Source organism: Numida meleagris, chromosome 1, assembly GCF_002078875.1.
Source record: "Numida meleagris isolate 19003 breed g44 Domestic line chromosome 1, NumMel1.0, whole genome shotgun sequence".
NCBI classification, from domain to species: domain Eukaryota; kingdom Metazoa; phylum Chordata; class Aves; order Galliformes; family Numididae; genus Numida; species Numida meleagris.
The window spans coordinates 130,997,345-131,020,034 of record NC_034409.1 but is presented as its reverse complement, the minus strand read 5'-3'; the positions used below and the strand labels follow the sequence as shown (position 1 = coordinate 131,020,034).

The following is a 22,690-nucleotide window of genomic DNA, read 5'->3' as shown; positions in this document are numbered from 1 at the left end:
ACCACACAGAAACAGCCACCAGAGCACAAAATTGTTAAGGTTGGAAAAGCCACCAAAGAGCAGAAAGAAAAACCGATCACCCCCCACAAACAAAACACACTAAAGCAGGGCCAACACCGAGACAGCCACACAGAACGGAAACAACAATAACCACAACGACCCCACAAATTCACAGCGAAACCTGCACCAGACACTCACCACTAAAATAAAGAAGTGGATGCGCCCAGTATCCACCATAAACACCCCCTAAGGCAACGAAGGGCGGGAAGACCCAACCCCACGCATACAAGCACAAAATTCACACCAGTGCGGAAACTGAACAGCTCTGAACGGGGGAAAAAAAAAAAAAACAGAGAAGATAAAAACGTCAAACGAACAAGCGAAAAACAAATTAATAGCTCCACAAGACCAGAAAAAGCAACAGGCCCAATCAAGAAACCAAACAATGAAGCAAAAAACCAAAAGTTAACACATGCAAACAAGAAGCGAAGGCCAAACAGTTTGAACAGCGGCAAGTATACAAATATGCTAACAAAGACAGGGATGTAACAGGCACAAGCCGGCTCAAGAATCAAAACCAGAACCGGAAAACACCACTCAAACACACCAAACAGACACGTGAAGCCACAAACAGAGTTCAGACACCTACAAAAAAACACAGAAAGGACATAAGCAAGAAGAGGAAACACATGAGGGAAAAGAAAAACCAAACAACGAACGACAGAGGTTGAGAGGAATACCAAAAGGGAGAATGGCAGTAAACCAAGAAGGGAGAACAAGCTCAGATACTAGAAACAAGCCAATCCACAAAGAAGGCAGAAACGAACCAGAACACAGAGCCAACAGAAAACGCACATGCCCCGCCTTGGAGGCAAAAAGAGCCAGGCCGCATAGGCCACCGGCCAGCCAAAGCTACCGGTGGGACACCACGCAAACAGCAAACAGGCAGAAACTAGAGAAAAGGTAAAGTCAGCTGCAACCAAACACACAACACAAGAAAAGAAAAATAAAACCATGAAACAAAACTACAAACCAAGTGAAAAAAAAAAGAAAAAACAAGAAACAGGAGCACAAAAAACACAAAGGAGCAGACCAAACCCCCAGAGACAAGAAAAAGCACACAAATGAGAACAAAAACCAGCATAGCACTGCCGGAAACTAGGTGAACACAATACGACTGAACAAAACAGGCCATCCCCAGATTCTATGACCAAAGAACCCCGCAGCCTACCCCACCCAAAATACAACAGATCAACCCCCAGCAACGCACGAAAAATACCAAAAAGCAAATAAACAACATATACTTGTCGAAAACAAAACTAACCAGCAAAGAGAAAAGCAACTCTTAAAGGCAGAGCAGAAACAAAAATACCCCATCCCAAAAACCGAACAGCGGACCCTAACACAGACGAAACTGAAGGTATAGCATAGCCAGAGAAGAAAACATCACCCACCAAGGCCGCACCAAAAGAGACGAAACCCACGAAGTATATCACTCCTACTACGCAGCGCAAAAAAGAACAGCGAGGAAGAGAAAATACAGGTGGGAATGACTCAGCAATTGCCCAAAAGAACCGACAAAGCAGCAGAAAAACGTAAACACAAAAGCCACAACGAAAGCCTCGGGGAAATAGGAATCAATGAACGAAAGCCACTAGAAAATGAAATAGAGCAAAGCACAAAATAGGCGAAAATAAAAGCCTGGGAAGGAAAGGGAATATCTATTTCATCAACAAGACTAAGGCAAAAAAGCAAGGGTTACAGGGTACACAAACCGAAAAAAGACCATAGCATATCACAAGTGTAAACGCTCAAAAAAAGTATGTGAGAGAGTGCAGCCAAAAAGCTAAGACAAGGCTCTGCTTAGACCAAAACAGCGAACAAGCAAAACGTAAAACCAATCCCATCCAAAAGGCAAAACCAACATATCTTAAACACCTAAGCTCCGCTACGTAAAAAAAACACAAAATAGGGCAATCCAATAACAAAAACTCCATCAGAAAAAAAAAACCGAGGCAGGAAGTAAATGAACAAATACAAAACAAGTAGAGCCAACCCAACTAAATGGAATAACCTGATGAACAGTACAGAAAAGAAAAAACTAAACCTAGCATGAAAAAACAAATGCTATCCCGGAAGTCATGCTTCCCAATGTAGACTAGCACCCAAAAGTAAGAGGCACCCAAACAATCAAAAGAAAAACGAAGTTAAAAACGATAGCCAAAACACAAAGAAGATCCTCAGATAAGGCTTTGCGGGCGGTAAAACACAAAAAAACATAAAATTTGAACTCAAAGAAAAATCAAACAAAAGAAACAAAAAAGGCTTAAGATCCAGCTAGCCAGAAGGAAAAGGAAGACTCCCCCCAGAGCTACCAAAGACATAAGGCATCGTGAAACACAAACCACGTAAAAGGTGGCCCAAACAGCAGCAACACCCAGAAAACGCAAAAGAAAAAAAAAATCCCCTGTTCCACCTAACTGAATCGACAACAATAAGACCCAAGGAGAAAGCTGACAACCAACCGAGCTCGCACAAAAAGTAGGCCGGGAAACAGCACAACCACCTAGACAAGAACCCTGACAAATCAACTCCACCAGACAGCAACACCAAACAACAAGAAAACAACAAGAGAAACAAAAGCTGGAGAAGAAGAAAAAAGAGAACCAGCCGAATAACGAGGAAAGAAAGAAAGAACCAAAAGCTCAAGCACCCGGGCACTGAGAAAATCTCCATAACTCCGCCTCTCCATACAATACAGAAAGACTAGAAGGGCAAAAAAACAAAAAGAAAACACAAAGCCCCAACCTGCACCAAAGAAAACAAAATCAGCCCTGGCTGGTCTGCAGTTCCCTGTGGGTCGAGTCTACAGGCTCCTTAAAAGAGGCCACTACGCTGACAGAGTCAGCCCTGGTTCTGCAGTCTACATGGCTGCAGTGCTGGAGTACCTGACTGCGGAGATCCTGGAGCTGGCGGGGAATGCTGCACGAGAAAACAAGAAGGCCAGGATCCTGCCCCGACACATCCAGCTGGCTGTGAGAAATGATGACGAGCTGAGCAAGCTCTTCTCCTGTGTGACCATCGCTCAAGGAGGGGTGTTACCTAATGTTCTTCCCCAGCTTCTTCCTAAGAAGACAGTGACACTTAAGCCACCCCACAAAAATGGCCAGTCACAGGAGTTCTAGCTGCTGCCATGCACTTGGGATTGTGTTATTGCTGTTGCTGACTTCTTTTCCCTAGCCCAGTGCTCTACATAGTTTTTTTGTCTATATTTGTATGCATATCTAGGTGGGTGTCTGAAAAGTTGCTTAGGTTTCCCTATCAATGTTCTTCAAAAGAAAAAAGTGAGACTGTTTTTATGAATAACTGTGAAAAGGACTCAACCTTATGCCCTTCCATGAAGTATTTGTTGCATCAAACAGATGGTTTTCTTTCCACTACCTGTTGTCTTTAAAGCAGGTGGGAGGGTAGCTGAAATCTCCTTATTCAGTGTGTGAAAGTCTGGTTCATCTGATAGCACCTGAGGAACTTCATCTGGGCTTGCTTATAATGATGGTAAAGCTGATGAATTACCTAACGTTGGAATGCTGAAATAGGGTTGTGCTGTCACTTCAGTGTCACTACATGCTCATTGGGCTGAGGATTGTATTTGGCATTGTCCCCTCAATTTCTGTGTTCATGGAATGTTGTCTGAGGAGTCTTCTATATAGAGAGTGTATAAATGTTGTCAGCAGTTGAGCCTTAAGGATCTATAAAGTTGTCTTAAGCATGATTCTAATAAGACTCTCCTTAGTTTCTTTGAGGCTTGTTCCATTAGGATCCAGATAAAGTAAACCCATACAATAAAGTGCAACCTAGAAAATGACCTTTCCCAAGACCTTCTAAAGCTTGTGTCCTACACCTATGTAGCTGGAAATGGCTGCTTGAGCACTGTTGGGTTTGTACCTGGGATTGTAACACTACTGAGGATGTAACTAGTATTAATGCTTGTTGTGCATTATGGTTTTATTCTGTTTGTAGCATAGAACAGAAAGGCCCTACTATCCATCAGGTTCAGATATATTCATCCATTCAGACAAATGTTATTTAGGAAACTACCTCCAGGCAGACCCTACCAGCTCAATATTTGGGAGCCTGTTTCCTGTATTTGACCCATAGTCATTCAGATGCTGCTGCTGCTTTCTCTAGGGCAACTCAGACTTCTCCCCATTTTTCTTCTCCAGAAGAAATGGATACAGTGGAGGGTGAGGAGCCTGGAACTAGGCACTACAGATAAAACTGCAGTTGGAGGACTTCCAGTGTGTGAAAACTCTAGTGTGTAAACTGCAAACACTTCTGAAAAGTCAAATGGGGAGAGTGTAGGTATCTGGTCAGTCCCAGTATCACTGGCTGTTAGGAGCAGTGGAGATAAGAGGCTTCTGGCATGGATAGTAGGGGTGAATGTTGTTTTGAGAGTAGGCTTAAGATCAGCTATAGCTATCTGCATAAGCATGGCCAACTTTGGCTTGAAATTTAGAGGGTGAAATTACACTAAGTGCTGACCTGTGTCATAAGCTGAACTCTCTTGTAAAGCAACAGCAGCTCCCTAGGGGGCTGCAGGATGTCTTCCTACAGCAGTCTCAGTCAATGCTGGCAAGATGAGCTGTATTTGAAGAAAAATACTCCCCCATTCCCTCATCAGGCTGGTGGTTATATTTCATGCTGTTCTGGCTCCTGGCCCATCCAAAATGCTGCCCCCAGCGTGGTGCTCCAGCAGCAGCAGGGGCCTATGCAGCTCCTGCCATACTGTGCTGCTCCCTTTGCTGTGTCAACACAGCTGCTCTTGACATCTGCTGCTGGGTATCGTGTGTGTTTAAACCCTTTTGCTTCTGGTTTGTGCTTTTTTTTCCTTGAGATTTTTTTTAACCTAAAAAAAAACAAACAAAACTCATGTCAGTTTGGCAAGCTATTACCATGCATGCCTGAGCACAGTGCTGTCATAACTTGAGTTTGCATGGGGGGTGGAGAAAGAGTCTGAGGTTGGAATGATGACAGGAGCTTCTTAGGCAGAGGTTGCCTCTGATGCCTTCATAATGAAATGTCATGGGAATTTCAGAGGTTTTTTTGGAGTGAGACCTCATCATAGCAGGTACATGAGTTGAGATGTTAACTATGGAGTAGGTTTCAGCAGCAACCTCCCATATCTGTATTGGCATATCCTACCAAAAAATGGAAATGTTGATGGAGACGGTTCCCAGAGTCTCAGCTCTGCTGCAGAGGAAGGTAAGGAGGACCCAGGCTTGTGTGAAGGGTTGCCTCCAACTTGGGGAACTGTGTGACCTGTGCTGAGATAAGATGGCTCTGAGGTACTGCTCATGCCTAAGGCACAGGAGTCAGCTTAAGACTAGGTCAGAGGGAAGGCAGCCATCAAGGTTGGTGCTGGTTGTGTATTTTTCTTTAAATTTTTTTTTTGCTAAATAACCCCTTCTTTACATCTCGCAAAACTCATCTGGTTTAACTAGTAAGTTTATATATGCTTGAATATGACTGCAGTGTGACAAACCTGAGGCATTCCATCACCATGCAAGCAGCAAACTTGGGAACATGTAGTCTTCCAGGGCTGAATGCTCAGTAGGTGTTCTGGGGTCTGCAGCCTGTACCTGCTCACCTGCAAGGGCTGGTTTGGAGACTGGTAGCTAAAAAAAACCTGGCTGGGGAGGGGTAGCACCATTGCCAGTGTCTTGCCCCTTTCTTTGGCACAGCTGCAGATACAAGAGAGACTTAGAGGAATAGTGGTCCAGGGAGAGCCTTTGGGAAAGAGCACCCTTGGAGCACACAGGATTCCTGAGTTGTTTTCTCAGTTCTTGGATTTTCTTTGCCATGTCTGAAGGCAATTAGGAAGATAACACCCAGTGTTATGATACTAGTTTTGGGAAGCTTTTGTTGACTTTGCCAATACTGTTTCTGTCCTCCAGCAAGGAAGCCTATTTCTTCCTTCTCTTGAAGATGTGCATGCTTACCATGTTATGCTTGCTTCAATTAGGGTGCTCTTAATCACTGTCAGTTTAAATATTTAATAAAGCACCTCTATACCCCAAATAACCCCTTACATGTTATCAGAGTATTTGTGAAGGCTACCCTAGCATCTGGGTCAGGCTCTGCTCTTGTTTACATCTCTTCTTTCTCAGCTCTCCTTGGTGTCACAGCTTATGTACCCCTTTGACTTGGGGGGCAAACTGCTTATTAACTAACTAACGTTTATTGAATATGTTGGGGCTGCTAAGTATGATGGGCTGGAAATTTACTGTTCTGTTTGTACAAGCTGCTCAGGAGACTCCCAAACAAGGGGTGTGTGTGGGAGAGAATGGAAAAACTGTTTCCAGCATTGCGATGAATGCTGTGGTCTCTCCGGTTTGCTGTAGCTAACTGTGTGGCTTTCTTTGCAGTGCTGTGTGTAGCATCTGTGAGGATGTTTTTGTCAGCAATATCATCATGAAGCTTCTCAATTGCTCTTCCCCAAAAAATACAAGTTCACTTAAGCTCAGCTAATAACAGCTTTACTGGTTATTATGCCAACAGCCTGACAGTTGGGGAGAGGAATCAGTCAAACACTTAGAAATGTGTATCAGTAAACCAGTTAAAACATGCAAGCTGACCCTGTGCTATCTCTGTGCTCTTGTCTCCCTTGGTTGCAGGGAGTGGCAAATTCAGTCACTGACCTGTATTAGAACTTGAGCGTGCTTTTCAAAGTGAGAGGAGCAGAAAGAGCATTCCCTGCAGAAACGTGCTGCTTTCTTTGTCACAGTGCAAGCACTCTAAGTCCCAGGCCAAGGAGGGTGAATGTGTTCTCAGATGTGGCCTGGTCTGGGTATACCTCTCTTCATAAGCACTAGTTCAGGCATCTTTCTACACAAGCCTCTGACCCAGGAGGTATTCATGGAGCTGCCTAAGGTACAGTTTGGCTGTTACACTTTCTTTCAGATTCGCTGCTGTCAGCCCAAGGCACTAGATATTGCAGCTCTGTTGCTAACAGCCTACAAAGGATCTGTATTATCCCAGTACCTACTCTTGTGCCTGATGTTTGGATCTAGGGCTCTATCCTCCTGCTCAGGACTTGTGATAACTGAAGACACTGCACAAAGCCAGAACAGCAACAGAAAAGGGAGTTCAACTCCATGACTCAATGGCTGGGTACTTCACTGGGAGAAACTGACATTTCTTCGGTTTTTATTTTTTAACCCCCTCAGTGTTCAGTCCAGGTGTGATATCAGCTAGATGTCAGTGCTTCATAGTGTTAAAACAGCAGTCAATAGGCCTACCTCACGTAATGCAGAATATAAAAAAAGTCCACATTAATAACCTGAAAATAGCTGTCCTCCATCTAGGTCAGAGGAGAAATTTTGTTTCTTTCTTGCTGCAGCATGCACTGAATCCAGGGCACTGGTTTAGCTGGAGTTAATGACACAAAGCAGCGAACAGTGAGAGGCTGTATCAAGCTGTCACAATGCTTGGCCGACTTTTTCTTTTGAGACTCAGATATCTCTAAGTCTCTCTGATGGTGAAGATTGCTGTTTGAGCTGGGAAAAAGATTTTTATTATTTTATGAGCTTCTCTGTTCATTCAAACATCATGCAGTTGCTTGTTGAGGATTAAATCCTGCTTTGTTAGTTGACTCTACTGAGGAATGCATTTGCTGCTGTAAGGGAGCTCATGCATAGCTCATGCATCTGTTGAGGAAACATTAAGCACCTGTCGTACATCCTAGACTCTTTCCCTTTCCAAGATTTAACATCCTTCTCATCTCAAAATAATTTCATCTTTTTTGATCTCTCCTATCAGGGTCACTTTAACACATCAGGTAACTTAGCTGGGGCCTGACTTTTCTAGGGCAGTACATGCATGTGCAGTGCTTGCTGGGATGCCATCCAGGAAGTTTTCCTCAGTGAGTTTACTGTTTACCAGTCTGGGAACTTCTTCCTTCATGATGCTGTATGGGCTTGATTCTCCTGCTAACTGCTGGGACCGAGGTGTCTATCTTTCCATATGTGGGAATAAACCCGTCTTGTGGTATGGATTGCGGCCTACCTCTGGCCAAGCACTTCTGTTGTGCCCTCTGCTCTGGTTTCCCTGGTGGAGAAGGAGAGCAGGAACAAATCATGGTAATTTAATATCTTTGTAAACAACTGAGGGCTTCACCATCATTTAATACTTTCCATTGAAGCATTCTGCTGAGAAAATTTACAAGCGCACACTGGGACTGCCTGTCTCTCTAAGAGCACTCTCATCAGAACTGCCTACTCTTCCTCTCTCTGAAATTATCAGAAGTTCCAGAAGTTCCATGATGAAGTCATGTCATCTTTTACATAGAACACAAATTTAGTACCGATCCCTGGCAGAAATGAGGATGCACTAATTAAAAACTGATCACCATTAAGGAGTATTTATACTCCTCCTTGTACCTTCTGTAGAATATCTCTTTTCTCAATGGACCTATATATTATTTTTAATTGTCATTTTTATAATTCAAAAGGAAGTAACATGACTTCCATGTCCAGGGACTTTTATTGTACTTTCACTGCATTAGCAATCTACAGTTCCTCTCAAAGGAAGCGTGTTCTGGTACCTGCTTCAAACCACGTTCCTCCTCAGAACATAGCATTTTCTCCTTCATCTGTACCAGGACATGCTGTGCCAGGCCAAAATGGGGGAGGATGGTCAAAGCAGAAGAAACTGTTGGGAGAAGCAGTGGTGAAAAGCTATGAAATGAGAGAGCAAAGATGTAAATACTATAAAAACAGAAAGAGAGATGCAGGCATTGAAGTGAAAAACAGCATAAACATCAGCAGGAAGTGAACATAAAATTTATTAAGTGATAGAATAAAGCCATACAAAGTATAATTCCCTTCGTGGAGGAACTACTGAGTGATGTTCTTTAGTTTCTGTTGTAAAGGTTATTAAGCAACTTGAATGTCAGTGTACTTTCTGGGCATTATGGCTGTGCGTTTATACCTGCATGTCCCATTACCTACTCAACAGGACCACTGATACTTTCCAGATGTATTCTTCCTTCCACTCTGCTTTTAAAAAGTGAATATAGCTCATTAAGCTGAGTGTTAGCCCTGGTTGGAGCCACCAACAGATCAAATGTCTGTTGCAGAAAAGGAAACAAATGCAGTTATGGCACTTTATTGCTGCCCTATAACACACCAGCAGAGAAATGATAGATAATCAGAAACCTTCAGATAGAACAACAACAACAAAAATATATTTGTGAGGAATGTGAACAGTCTGAATGGGATGAACGCAGAACTGGCTCCTGGCAACTTGTTTAGCAAAACATACTCTGAAGAGCACTTAGATATTGACTGGAGGGGAGATAATCGCACTGATAAATAGTGATGTGTTATGGTAATATGATAGCAGCTATCATTTAAGGATAAATTTAAATGTAAACAGAAATTCTCTCATTTGGTTGTAAGTTAAACTTTATGAACAGATATTTCTAGTTCATTACAAAGATTAATGTCACTTTTCATTCCAGACGTAGTAATTGGGAACAAATTCGGACAAGTATCTTGCCCATCAGTATTTGTCTTCTCTGAGAGGTCTGCGTTTTAACTACATTCATTAATAGATACTCTTGAGGATCTTAAAGCTATTTCTGAACAGAAACTAACTGAGTATCATAATAAAACTGAGGCTGACAAGTTACACATCTGTGTTTCACAAATGGGGAGGCTGAGTTAGAAATGTGCTGTTTTGGTAGCACACATTAACTTCATGCACAGTAATAACCTCTGTTAAGAAAAGCGCTTGGTAAGTATGAAGATCATGCACTTATGTGGTTCACTGAAATGTACATTACCATTATACATCAAGTGAGCCAGAACTAGAACTCAAACATATGATTTACCATCTTATGCCTGATCTACTAAGCTGCCTTACTCCATGCAGGTTTTTGCCTTGCTCCCAAGAAAACAACATTTATGGCAGCATGCCATTTGCTGGCTTATCCATCTGTCCTCATCTGTTAACTTCTGACTTCACAACAGTAGGCAAATATGATGGAGTGCTACTCTGATTCTTATTGGTTACATGGAAATAGGTAGCTCTGTGAACAGAATAGATCCTATGAATGCCCTGGCTGAAATGAGGGCCAGAGCATGTTAGTCAAATGAAAAGAAAAACTCTCTCATTAAATGCAATGTAGGAGATCGTCCTTAAGTTGTAAATCTGATAGATATAACTTTGCTAGTTCTGTTGATCACAGAACTACTCATTTACTTTTGTAAAATGAGACATTAATTGCACTGTAGTTTCAGACACGGCGAGTTCACTTATATCCCATGCTACAGATTTCAGCTTATGTCTGTCTAGTCACCTGTAGCCAAAGCTGGTACGTGACTTAGCTACAAAGCAAAGCAATGAAAAATTTCAAAACACAGCTCCTCTGGCAGCTCTCGTTACTGGTGCTGAAAAACATGTTTATCTTGATGTAGTGTTACTTTCCTAACTCAATTGTGGAATGGTGCAATCGTCTGTCAAGGAAAATTGATGTTTTCAATAACACCCATTAGAAAACGTGTCTACGTGATACTCCACAATTCAATGAAGCTGTGGACAGATGGAAACATGGAAATGAAATGATGCTTGGAAAAAAAAGCCTTCTGCTGCTCCTTGTCTGGAGGATTGATCTTGCTGATGGATGTACCAGTTTTGTAGAACTCTTGCAGCTCACTCTGCACTGAGATTTGTGTTGTAAGTAAGTTTGCCACCTTGTGTCACTGCTTTCTTTGTAAGGAGAGGAAACATTCCAAGGTATGGCCTCAGACAGCTTTGTCCAGGCGACTATAAGGGATGCATAAAGCCTTAACTCATCACTTAGTCGTGTTAGGATCAAAACAAGCACGCTGCACCCGTGGCCACAGAATGGCAGTAATGTGTCACTGATACAGAGACCTGGGTGGGTTCCGGCGTGCCTCTGATTTTAGCATCCCGAACTCGGTATCAGTGTTGCCCTCTGCTGCCCAACTCCCATATTGCAATGCTAAGCATCTGTCCTGGAAGGCGCTTTAACGCAGCGTGCCAGCTGTCAAAGAACCATAGGGTATCCTGAGTTGAAACGGACCCATAAGGATCATCGAGTTCAGCTCCTGGCTCCGCACAGGACCACCCAAAACTCAAACCCTGTGTCTGAAAGCGGTGTCCAAATGCTCCTTGAACTCTGGCACTCGGCCCATGACCACTGCCCCGGGCAGCCTGTTCCATGCCCACCGCCCTCTGGTGCAGACCCTTTCCCTAACTCCCAGCTGCCCCTCCCCTGACAGCTCCATGCCGTTCCCTCGGGCCCTATCGCTGTCACAGAGAGCAGAGCTCAGCGCTGCCCCTCCGCTCCTGTGAGGAGCTGCAGCCGCCATGAGGCCTCCCCTCAGCTCCTCTGCTCTGGGCTGAGCACAACAAGGGGCCTCGGCCGCTCCTCACACATCTTGCCCTACAGACAAATGATATTTGGTGTATAAGGTTCTTTTCCCTAGAGAAATGTCTATTTTCCAGGTGCTGAATCATAACTAGTTATGAGACCAGTCATAGTTTTGTTTCTCCACTGTGGCAAAAGACTGGAGGAAGAGACTTGGCAGCTGCTTCTAGTCGTTCAGTGGAAAAATCTATCAGGGTGATAGATGTATGGATTAAGACAATTTATGCAGTGCAGCCCTGTCAAACATAGGTTTTTACTCTGTTTAATAAGGTAGAGACTGGCAATTGCAACGCGTGAGTTGTCTGGAGCAGACAAGCAAGACGAGCCTTCAGAGTTATCACACACAAGCATCCATCTCAGCTGCCAGCAGAGATCCTGCAGCCACTGCTTGATTCCAATATCCCAGCAAATAAATAAACATGTTGTGGCTGTGTTTAGAATAACAAACACATCCACCTTGTAGCAGGTGTTTAGTCAGTGGCCTCACATACACCAGTGAGGCTGAGCAGGGTTCGGGCAGTTTTTGGCCAGCCTATCAGGAAGCTGCATGGCTTCTGCAGAACTGGTGAAGTCAACCAAATTGTTTCATATCTGCAGCATATAGATCTGCAATTTCTGCAGCTGCTTCTGTCTTGTTACCTGCTGCAGACTGTGAAGAGGAGACAACTTGGTGGGTTCTTAGTTCCTAGATAGTATTTCATGTCACGCATACATTAAAGTTATCTCACTGGCCTTTCATTTGTCCTCATTATCATTTATCTGAATCCTGTCACTGTGTTTTCAAAGGACTCCAGTTTGTGTGCAGTTTGACTTTGCAGATCATAAACGGTCTTTTCAATTTTTTCCCTGTAATCCATATGCTTCCTTTTCCACACTGGGATGTCTTCTCTTGCTCTTCACGAGTATCCCAGAACCAAAGGCAGTGCCCTTCCCAGGTTGGGTACATGGAGCTCGGCGAGTGAGGTGCCACTCATCACAGTTGCTAATAGCACAAGATAAAACACTAATCTTTCATTAAATGAAACATAATTAACAACAAACATTGCACCGTGACAAAACACTGAGGAAAGAAAATGGAGCTCACGGTTATTTCAGAGCTGGGACTTTTGTAACGCACTAAGTCAGGTTTCAGTTCATGTGGAAAACTTTCATGACCAAGAAAATATAACTCTGCCTATCAGCCAGTGCTTCATTCTTCTGATTGTCAAACATAATGTCAATCCTTCTTCATATTCTTTGTCACTTTAGGCTTACTGCTCCTGCAGTATCCATGGACATGCGGATACTGCTAGGAGCAATAAGCTTAAAATGAAGCATTTTATCATTCCCCACTTGAAACGTTCCTTTTTGCAACCAACCCAAATTCATTCAGGGCCCTAACTTCGCTTAACATCTGTCTTTCCTCCCAGCTCGTCCCTCCTCTGCCACATCTCCCTCTTCCTCCTCCACTGGTACTCTGTGAGTCTCCATACAAGTAGTGTGACATCTCCTGTGTCAGTCTTTACAGCTCCTTATTCACTCCACATCATATTTTTGTGCTCTCCCCAATACTATGATACTACTGATAGCTTGCAGTTACCCACCCAAGGAATAACTGACAAGGGGTTTCACACTAAGTTATATAAGGATATAAATCATATCTATGATTCTATCCCTGCTTCTGCAAAGCTGCAACCAATTATCCTTATGCACATATCATCTCAGCCTCAGTGAGCTTTTTCCCACAGATGTAGCTTTGCTAAGTCCATCCTCAATGCTGGCTCTGTCCTCCGGTACTTGCAGTCCCTCCCAGCTTGCCATTGCCTGGAGATTTTTGGTAAATGTGCTATTCCTGGCAGGACCCAGGCTGCAACCAAGTGCTGTCAGACCTGTAAAACACCACTTGTTATGTTTTGGCAAAGAAGCTTCAGGAAGAAATAAATACTATTTGTTGCATCAGTTCTGCCTCAACTTGTTTTCAGCCTCTGTTCAGCAAAGTGTTTATCCAATGCTAATGGGCTAGTCCCTTTGCTAGCAGAAGGAACTGATGCCTTTGAGCCCTGTCTGACCCACAGCTATGGGAAACACCCACACAGTGCATTTTATCTCTCATGTACAGTGCAGAAATGAAGCACAGGGGACAGGTAGGGAGTGAGGCAGTTGCTCCCAAGCCCCAGGAGCTCAGGCTTTTAACACAGCAGGTCCTGGGCCAGCCTGGATTCTCAAGGTAGATTAGATGGCATGAAGTTGTGCGGTCCTCAGCGTGCCCTTCCTGAGAGCAGGCAGAGCTGTCTCAAACCACTTAATCTGAGCTACAGCAACGAGTTTCAGGAGTTGATTAAGTGTTAGAAAACAATTCCCCTTTGCAGCTTAAATGTTCTGCTTCTCAGTGTAATTGAATCTCCCCCGTTGCTCCTTTTCATTACAAGAAGATGGATAAGTGCTGGATTTGCTCTTCTAAACATTGCTCTTTATATACCCTGTCACGTCCCTTTTCGTTTGTCCTTTCTCTTGCTGACATCAGGATCTGAGCTTTCATTCCTTTGTTCATGGGAATTTTTCAGTCCTACTAATTGTTACTGTCTCCCATCTGGACTCAGATTTCTGCTATGGATTTTGAAGTGAGACGTTCAGAAGGAGTTTCAGGCCAGGGATCATAGAATCATTAAGATTGGAAAAGGCCACTAAGATCACCTAATCCAGCTGTAATGGTGCTCACAGTTATTTCAGAGCCAGGATTTTTGTGATGTACAGTCCAGGTCAGGTTTTAGTCCACATGGATGACCCTTACTCCAGTTCCACAGGTGGCAATTGAGTTGCTCTCGGGAGTAGAGGTTTCCACAAAGTGGCAAACAAGAACTCTCCTGTGCTTTTTACAGAGGAGCCCCAGTTGCTACAGAAATATGGCTGAGGAATCTGAGCTAATTCTTGCAAATTACTGTGCATTTCCCACTTTTATTTAGCCAGTCTTAAGGCCCAAATAGATGTTATTCTGGAAACCTGCTGTGTGAGGAGGAATTCACTGCTGATGGTGAGGGCACAGCATGAGTTGTGGTACAATACTCATGCAGAACTGAGAAAGACTTAATACTCTTTGGCCCCTGATGTGGAACAGGCCAGAAATGCCATCACTGTGTTTTAGTATCATTACCTTATATTCATGTGCATCACTACAGTGCATCCTCACCACTTGCAGCAGGTTTAGCTTTCTCCTGAGGTGCACCCAAGCTGGATCCTAATGCTTCAGGATCCGGAAAAGCCAGCATCCCTTTGGTAGCCTTTTCATGAACTAGTCATTACCAGCAGGGTTTGCCAACACAACAGTGTGCCATCAAGGCCCAACGAGGCCATTTCTGCCCCCAGCAGGCTCCCTTCAGACATCCTCACTGTTAGGTGGCCCTGAAGACATCCCCTTTCCAGGCTGACTCAGCCCAGCTGCCCTGGGCCACACCTGGACACACTCACCTAGATGGCATCTTAACAGTGGCCAAATAAATGATCACTTTATCTACTGGCCAAAATCCTACCACAAATTTCTCAGAGTTTGTTTCCAAAGACAGACGAGTTCCCAAATCCCATTTACAGACACCTGTGCCAGCATAACTGACATGGTACCATGCTGTGGTACCAAGGCTGAGTACTCCAGGAGGGGAAGGCAGGCCAAGAAAGAAGGGGACGGATGCTTTAGCAGGGTCTCTCATGACAGGAGAAGGGAAAATGGTTTCAAACTAAAATGAGAGATTTAGATTGGATATAAGGAAAGAGTTTTTTACAATAGTAGTAGCAAAGCACTGGAACAAGTTGCCCAGAGAGGTGGTGGATGCCCCAACCCTGGAGACACTCATCATCAGGCTGGACAGGGCTCTGAGCAACCTGATGTAGCTGCAGGTGTCCCTGTTCATTGCAGGGAAGTTGGACTAGAGGGCTTTTAAAGGTCCCTTCCAACTCAAACGATTCTATGAATATGAGGCAAGGAAGGGCTTGAGGAGACCACTGCTGTGGGCCACTTTTTACTGGGGAATCCCAAGCTGATGTTTTTCCATCAGGGAGGCCTTGTACCTCTCACCCTGGCTTTATTATGCCCCTCTCCCAAGAAAGTAACCACTTCAGTACTCAAAGATTTCTGCCCATAAACTATTTCCGCTTTCCAAAACAAATCACCCACTCCTTACAGCACAAACACAATTGGCTGCATCATCGATTGAAATTAATGATTTCAGTAAAAAGGGCAGATATTTAGGATATCTCTCATGAGTGACTCATTTGTGCTTTATGATAGCCAGCAAGGCAAGGATGAAAAAAATGTATCACCTGACTCAACAGCACTTCTGTGAACAACAGTATATATTCCTCTTCTTTGAAAGTGCTTTGGATTCATTGTTTATCACATTCAAACCTTTAATTCTTCAGAATAAGAATTATCCCATTCACACATCCATGGTAACTTTTATTTCTTATCATGGGATGTATCTTTTAAATTGATTGAGAAGTATATTAATTTGTCCACGGGGTAAGCTTATTTACATGACCCTATTAAAGAAGATGCCTTAAATATAAAATGCACCACTGAAAGTATTTGAAAATTATCTCTATTTGAATGATTTTGAATAAAGTCAGAACCAGACAATGTTACACTACAGCCCAATGAGGTTTAGCACCTGCTACAATAAAAAAGGACAACAAGAAGAATTCATGATTGCAAATTTATTATATGGAACAGTAAATTCCAGACAACACAGCCACGTAATAGACTAACAGTGCAACAGGAAGTCTCTTGTCTTTGTATAAACCAAGTTACTGAGCTGGTAAGTCGACCCTCGAACTTCATATTCCATGGTATTCTGAAATAAATACAATGTCATATTTTATGTTGAGATGTTGATCTGAATATGATTTAGTATTCAGCTATGTATGTTTAATCCTTCCTAAAGTTAGAAATGAGATCACTTGAAATTCCTGCACCTTAAGATTAAGACAGGCGAAAGTCTGATATACGGGATTAAGTACCCAGATCTGTTAGGTGCATTCCAATCCTCCCTCCTCGTGCAGTTCTGCTCTCTCCACCACGTCCCAACTCCACTGACCTTCTTTCAGAAGGGTGGAGGCACAGTGCTGATCTTGCAGCCCAACTGACTCAGGGCACTGAGCTGTGGGTAAGACCAGAGCAAGCACACTGTGATGCTGCTCCATAACACTCTCCCAGTCATTGTCTCCCATCCTTCTGAGTTAATCTTGAAAATACAGTAAAGGCATTCTTTGTGTTTTCTTTGCAGTATTTCTTTGCTACTCTTCTGTCCTGTCAGCCCAGATAAATAACCTTTCCTGTCAACAGTTGAATGTAATTCTTAAGTTGCAAACAGAATAGTGATTTTTTTTATTATGGGATAAAGGATTGGAAGAAGAGAGTTTGAAGGAGAAGATGCATATACATTCACTATTTTGTGCACTTTCCATTAAAGCTCACTAAGACATTTAATACACCCTTTCAAAGATGGATAAGGAAGAGCTACGTGATACCATTAGATCTCACTGTCTTCCTTCTTTACATCCTCATTCTTGCTCTTTCTAGTCAGGTTTACCCCAAGAGGTCCTAAATATGATGTGAAGATGTCTCCAATCTGCATACAGAGATCTGTATTAGTGGGTTCTCACATGGAATTATGTGACTGAAGGTCTCATGGAGCAGAGGTGAGTCCACATTTATCATACAGAAGGACCCACTAGCTTTTGTGTTCCAAGTACAATTTAAACCCTCTAGAAAAAAAAAAAAACTTTGTAATTTCTGTATCATTTCTATCATTTTACAGAGGGTGAAAGCTCCTCCTGAATCAACCTCAAAGAAAATCCTTTTGTCAAGAGCATATATTGCAACACTTTGAGCAAGACAGAATTTCTGCCCTGACAGCTTTCAGTGACCATATGAAACATCCACATGGGTATCTAGGTTTGTACTAGGTTTATACGACTCCTCAGTAACTCCTTCATTACTGAAATATGGAAAAAGTTCTGGTTGCTTTCGGATGGTCTACTCACCACTGCCTTCAATAGTTCTTCCATTTCGAGGCTGAAAAATACAATAATAAGAGGGCTGTACAGAGATATTGGATGTCAGATGTACAACCACACCAAAATACATCTCTCATTATTCATGCTGAGCATGCAGAAAGGTTACACTAAGATTTCTTTTAAAGAGACATGTTAAGTATCAGAGGGAGCCATCTAAGGTGGGTTTCGCCTTTGAACCGAGGAAATATTGTTCAGCCTCTGTCCAAACAGCTGAGTAGTCTGACTTCAATTATTCTCATTAAGGATGTTGGTTCCAGCTCATCAAGGGACTAAGTAGATGCCTAACAAAGAACCAGCCCTGAAAGTACCTGGCTAGACTCTGAATTGGCACAACGGTTACATGCTAAAACCTCCTTTTCTGATGTGTTGAAAATATTCCTAAAAACTAGATTGGTGTTAATCTTATAAGGTTAATCGTATAATCATAGACCTGCGTCTTCCGCATTAGACCATGCCGTTGTTCAAGCCAATGGGTGGAAAAACGTGAGGGAAATAATGTTTATAACATTGCTTTGGCTTTTCAATCTGTTATGCAGCATGTCATTGTCTACTGTCCAGACCTTTCAGGCCATGTGGACAATCAGCTCACACATATGCTTCATCTGGGGGATTTAGTAAAAGGGCACCTTGGCCATCTCTGACATACAAGATACACACTACTGACTTCAGAAAAAGTGACTTGAGACATTCACAGTCCCATCTTACAGTAAAAAAACATTAATCCATTACCACTCCAGATCTCATTATCTTGTGGTCTTTTAGCTGAACCAGAGTTTTTTAAGCAAATGGCTTCTTCAGCTTTCAAGCAGAGGGGGATTTGATGTCTAACCAAAACAAGTGCAGTGAGAATCTGTGAAGGTAAGCAGTTGATGGTATATGCATATAACATTGACACACAGAATCTCTAAGAGATTCGCATACCCTGAAAAGGAAAAAAGGCCGTCCCAGAGTCCCATGACTATCCTGTAAAATAAAACACAAACCATTAACAAAATATTTTAAACTCAGTTTCATAGATCTGTTGACAAGTTTCGGTGTCATTCCATCAGCCTATCAATAATTCAGGGCCCCTTTCAGTAGCATGCAAATAATGAGATGCTGAAAGTCTCCAATGCCCATTCATCTGGAATGCTGATTAAAAATTAATACCCAAAGGGCATTGTCTACAACAATCCATTCTGTCTAGTGTAAATACACTAAGTTACCACAATTAAAGATTCACAGGCTTGAGAAAATATATAAAAGGAAACTTTACATGTGGTACATTGCTTTGCAGAAGCAGGGTCTGCTCAGCTCTTCCCAATCATTAAAAAACATCACTAATATAAGTTATATATCATTTATATACTGCTACTCACTTGCCATTACATTTACATACCTTCTTTGTAAACTCTGCAGCTGCAATCTGTGATTCCTGCAAGTCAACAGTGTAAATTAATCAAGATGCCATCACTATTTTTGTTTGTTGCAGTAATCCTCTGTCACTGATTAGGTTTTCCACTCTGAGAAAAGTACACACAGAAGACAGCTACAAGAACAACAGCAGCAAATGGATCTTTTCCAAGATTTATTTTAAATCTCACTTTAACGAACCCCACTGTTCAACATGCTTTCATTTCTGGGGAGAGAAGCAGAGCTCAAATGGGAGCAAAGCATAGCAGTCCATGCCTCCGGCTTGAATGGTACTGATAGCTGTTCCTCTCTTTAAATGGAGCTGCTCTCCAGCTTGCAAATTGTTCTTGTATTTCAACCTGGGCATTATTGCTGTTGCCTTCCAGCACACCCTTATTCTTCAGAAAATTGCTCATTTTTCTACATCAAGGAATAGAAACCTTCCTCACGACTTCACGGGAGCAGAGAGAGCCAGGTGTCTCACAAAGCCCTGAACCTGCAGCCCAGTACACTTGCAAGGTTTGAGAGCCCTCCTGCCCACAGCACAGCTGCCCACACCCACACATCTGGATGGCTGTGAACAGGAAAGCTCCAAGCCACAGCCGCTGCTATGCTGGTGACTGTACTGAGTTGCCCAGGAGGATGAAAGTATGAAGACAGGAGGAGAGCACAGGTAAAGCATGTGGGTGGAAAACTGGGGAGAAAGAATTTAAAAAGAAAATATACAAGAAGGAATGAAGGAATTGGGATTCAGGCAATGAGATAAGGATTTCGTCTTGTTAAACTGTTCTTGGTTCAAGCCCTGAGGCAATGATGTACAGAGCAGGACCTATTAATGCCAACTCAGAACGAAATAGTGCAGGAGAAAAAAGTGCATGCTCAATCAAGATTCTTTAAGGGACACAAACGGGGAGACTACAAAGATGCCCTAGGACACTAGTTGTTCTGAGATGATTATTGGACATCAAGCAGAGACAAACACCAGTGCATAACTAAGACTCACTTTCAGATGTCCTAGCTAATAGGATTTCATTATATGGAAGAAGCACGGCAACAGGTGAGCTGCTAAAAACTGTGTATTGGCTTGATTTTAGGAAGGGATTTTCAAATACTGTTTAGATATTATTTCCTATTGATTCCTTTGAGACTGCCATCTACAAGATTTGTTTGAAGATTAGACATTGATACTAAATAGTCCACTAGTTCTCCCAATGGGTTTTTTAGGTATAGTTCTTCCGTATCTCATGTTTTGCTTTGAACCACCACTTTATCAGACAACACCTAGAAATCCTATTGCAGATAAACAGCAAGTGTTAGTTGTACCTCTTGAAAAGATACTGTATGAGATCCAGCTCCCAGCCTTGAGGACTTGTAACAGAGTGAATTTTTGGTAAGGTTAGTTAGTAAAGTAGTAACCAGGAATGGTTACTGGCTGGTTCTGGGTGTCTCCTCACTAGCTAAGCTGCAGAAGCATGGAGTCAATACATAAATGCTAGATTTTTTATATAATAAACTTCAGTATTGTAGAGTGTTACAGCTGCTTTAGGAAAACGTGCTTGGAATTATAATAAGGCAAGGGCACTGGCAAGAAGAGTTGTTGAAATATCTGTCAAAATACTTTCTATTGTTGTCTTGAAGGCTCTACTTGTGATTTAGTAAAACAGAGGACTCAAACTCCACAAGTGAAATAGCTCTAACGTACCTAAGGGCAGTATGAATTTTATGGGAAAGGCAACTGTCGACAAAATGTTGATAATAAAAAAGCATTTTCAAGCAGAACTGATATTGAGCTAGGTCCTAATACGACCGCACCAGTGAGGAAGAGCTATGCTCAGTATAGCTCAGTATACATATTATATATACACTCAGTAACTTCTCAGCTTAAGTTTTTGTATCTGAATCAGAAACAAACAAACAAACAAAACGCTCCAATAAAATATTAGAAATTAATAAAGCAGATCATAGGCTTCCATGTTCTGCATGATCTTAGGCATGCTGTTGAACCAATGCTGTGCATTTTTTTAGCATATTTACCCTGTATTATCCAAAAGTGGGGGTCAGTTTAAAATACTAACCTCGGTTGTAAGTGGATGTTTTTGTTCTTGAGCTCTGATTCAATAAAAACAATTTGATTTCTAATGCAATAGCATTAAGAATTACAAGCAATGCATTCTTGAGAAGAAATATTCTTTCATAGGTACTTTCTCGCACCTCCCAAACGGTGACAATATTAGATTATACATTATCGCTTGGAGAAAGGTTTGGGGAGGGGATGCTTTTAGGTAAAAGCAGCAATTGCACCTTACCTCATTTGTTTGCATGCTGTTGAATATGGAATAACAAAGATCCAAAACGGTGCTGGAGATCTGCAAAACCAAACAGTTCTGTAATACACTTACTGATAGGACGCAGTGTTTGGGGTTTGACAGACAACAGGCTTCCAGGCTTCATGCAGATCCCAGCGCAATTTAAACAGTATGCATGCGGTTCCAATAAAACCACTCAGAGCAGGTTAGTAAGATGTTAGTATGAGATGAAAAACAAGTATTTTGTAATAAGGAGAACACATACAGAAAGACTTGTGTTGTCAGTAGAGTCTCTTGCTATAAATAGACTTAAATGAATCACTTACATTCAAGATGCTCTTTCCTATGCCAAGCGTTCCAGGATTAGCTGGGTTGGGATTTTGCTTTATTTGCATGTTTTATCTACACTCATTTTCATCTATAGGCATTTCAGGAGAAGCTGTTTGGTGTATATTTGACCACAGAGCCCAGTACATTCAACAGGGATAATTTTATCCTACAAGATGCTAAAAATCAGTCTGGTCCAGTTTACACCTGCAGAACAGATGATGAAGAGCCAGAGGGTAACTCTGCTACATCAGTTACAAGAGTTGCTCTGGTGGGTTTTATCTCAGAACTCTCGAGGAGAAAGAGAGAGCAAAGAGGGGATTTACATGGGGCATGAGGGTCCCCTACTCACAGGACAAGGGTTCGCTTACGTACATGATCACATCAGACAAGAAGTAACTACAGCAAAGGAAATAAAACACAAGAGAACCGAATAACTGCCTTTGGGAGCTATTCCCCACCGATTTTCTTTTACAAAACTGAAAGATACGATGGGGAAAAAAAAAAATAACCCACATACACACAACAAAGCAGTTTAAAGTTTCCGTATAACTTCTGATCGTACAAGAACACTGAGCCCAAAGGCAGCTTACCTGAGGCTGGTTGGACAGCTCCATCCACTGACTGAAGCACAGCGCCAGTTGCTTGCAAAGTACAGAGCGGACGTTAGCGGTGGGGCCGTCCCCTCGGGCACCCGCCCTCAAGCCAGCAGCCCAGTTCCCCGACCCCGCACCCAACCCCCGGGCCGGGCGCCCTACCTGGCTCTTGGGCAGCTCCGCGCCGTCCCTGTAGCGAGAGAGGGGCTGCGGGAACCCTGCGGGGAGGGACACACGGGGCTGGTTCAGCGGGACCCCGAGGGCAGCCCCCCTTTCCCTTCGGGGCCCGCACGTACCGGAGCCCCGCGGCAGGGCGCAGAGGCAGCAGGCGGCCAGCAGCCAGGGCAGCGCGGGCGGCGGCGGGGGCATGGCGGGCGGCGAGGGGCGGCGGCGGGCTGCGGCTTTATGGGGCCGCGCCGAGACAGGGGCGGCACCGGCCGCGGCCACGGCCCCGCTCCGTCGGGCCCCCGCCCCCGCCAAGGGTACAGGGAAATGCGCGAGGGGGCTGAGAACAAGACAGGGCGAGCCCTCCCAAACTCTTTTTTTAATAGACTTCCCCGTGTCCCGCT

At 43.2% G+C, this 22,690-nt stretch overlaps 1 protein-coding gene across 1 annotated transcript; it reads right to left on the bottom strand.

The window, feature by feature from the left end:
* On the bottom strand, positions 16,124-22,490 carry NMS (neuromedin S). Its single transcript, XM_021400957.1, has 9 exons — positions 22,418-22,490; positions 22,284-22,339; positions 22,119-22,169; positions 21,199-21,258; positions 18,879-18,914; positions 18,422-18,463; positions 17,468-17,498; positions 16,952-17,052; positions 16,124-16,275 (listed from the first exon to the last, which is right to left on the bottom strand). The coding sequence occupies exons 1-8, from the start codon at positions 22,488-22,490 to the stop codon at positions 17,000-17,002; spliced, it is 402 nt and encodes a 133-aa protein (XP_021256632.1). The 3' UTR covers positions 16,124-16,275; positions 16,952-16,999.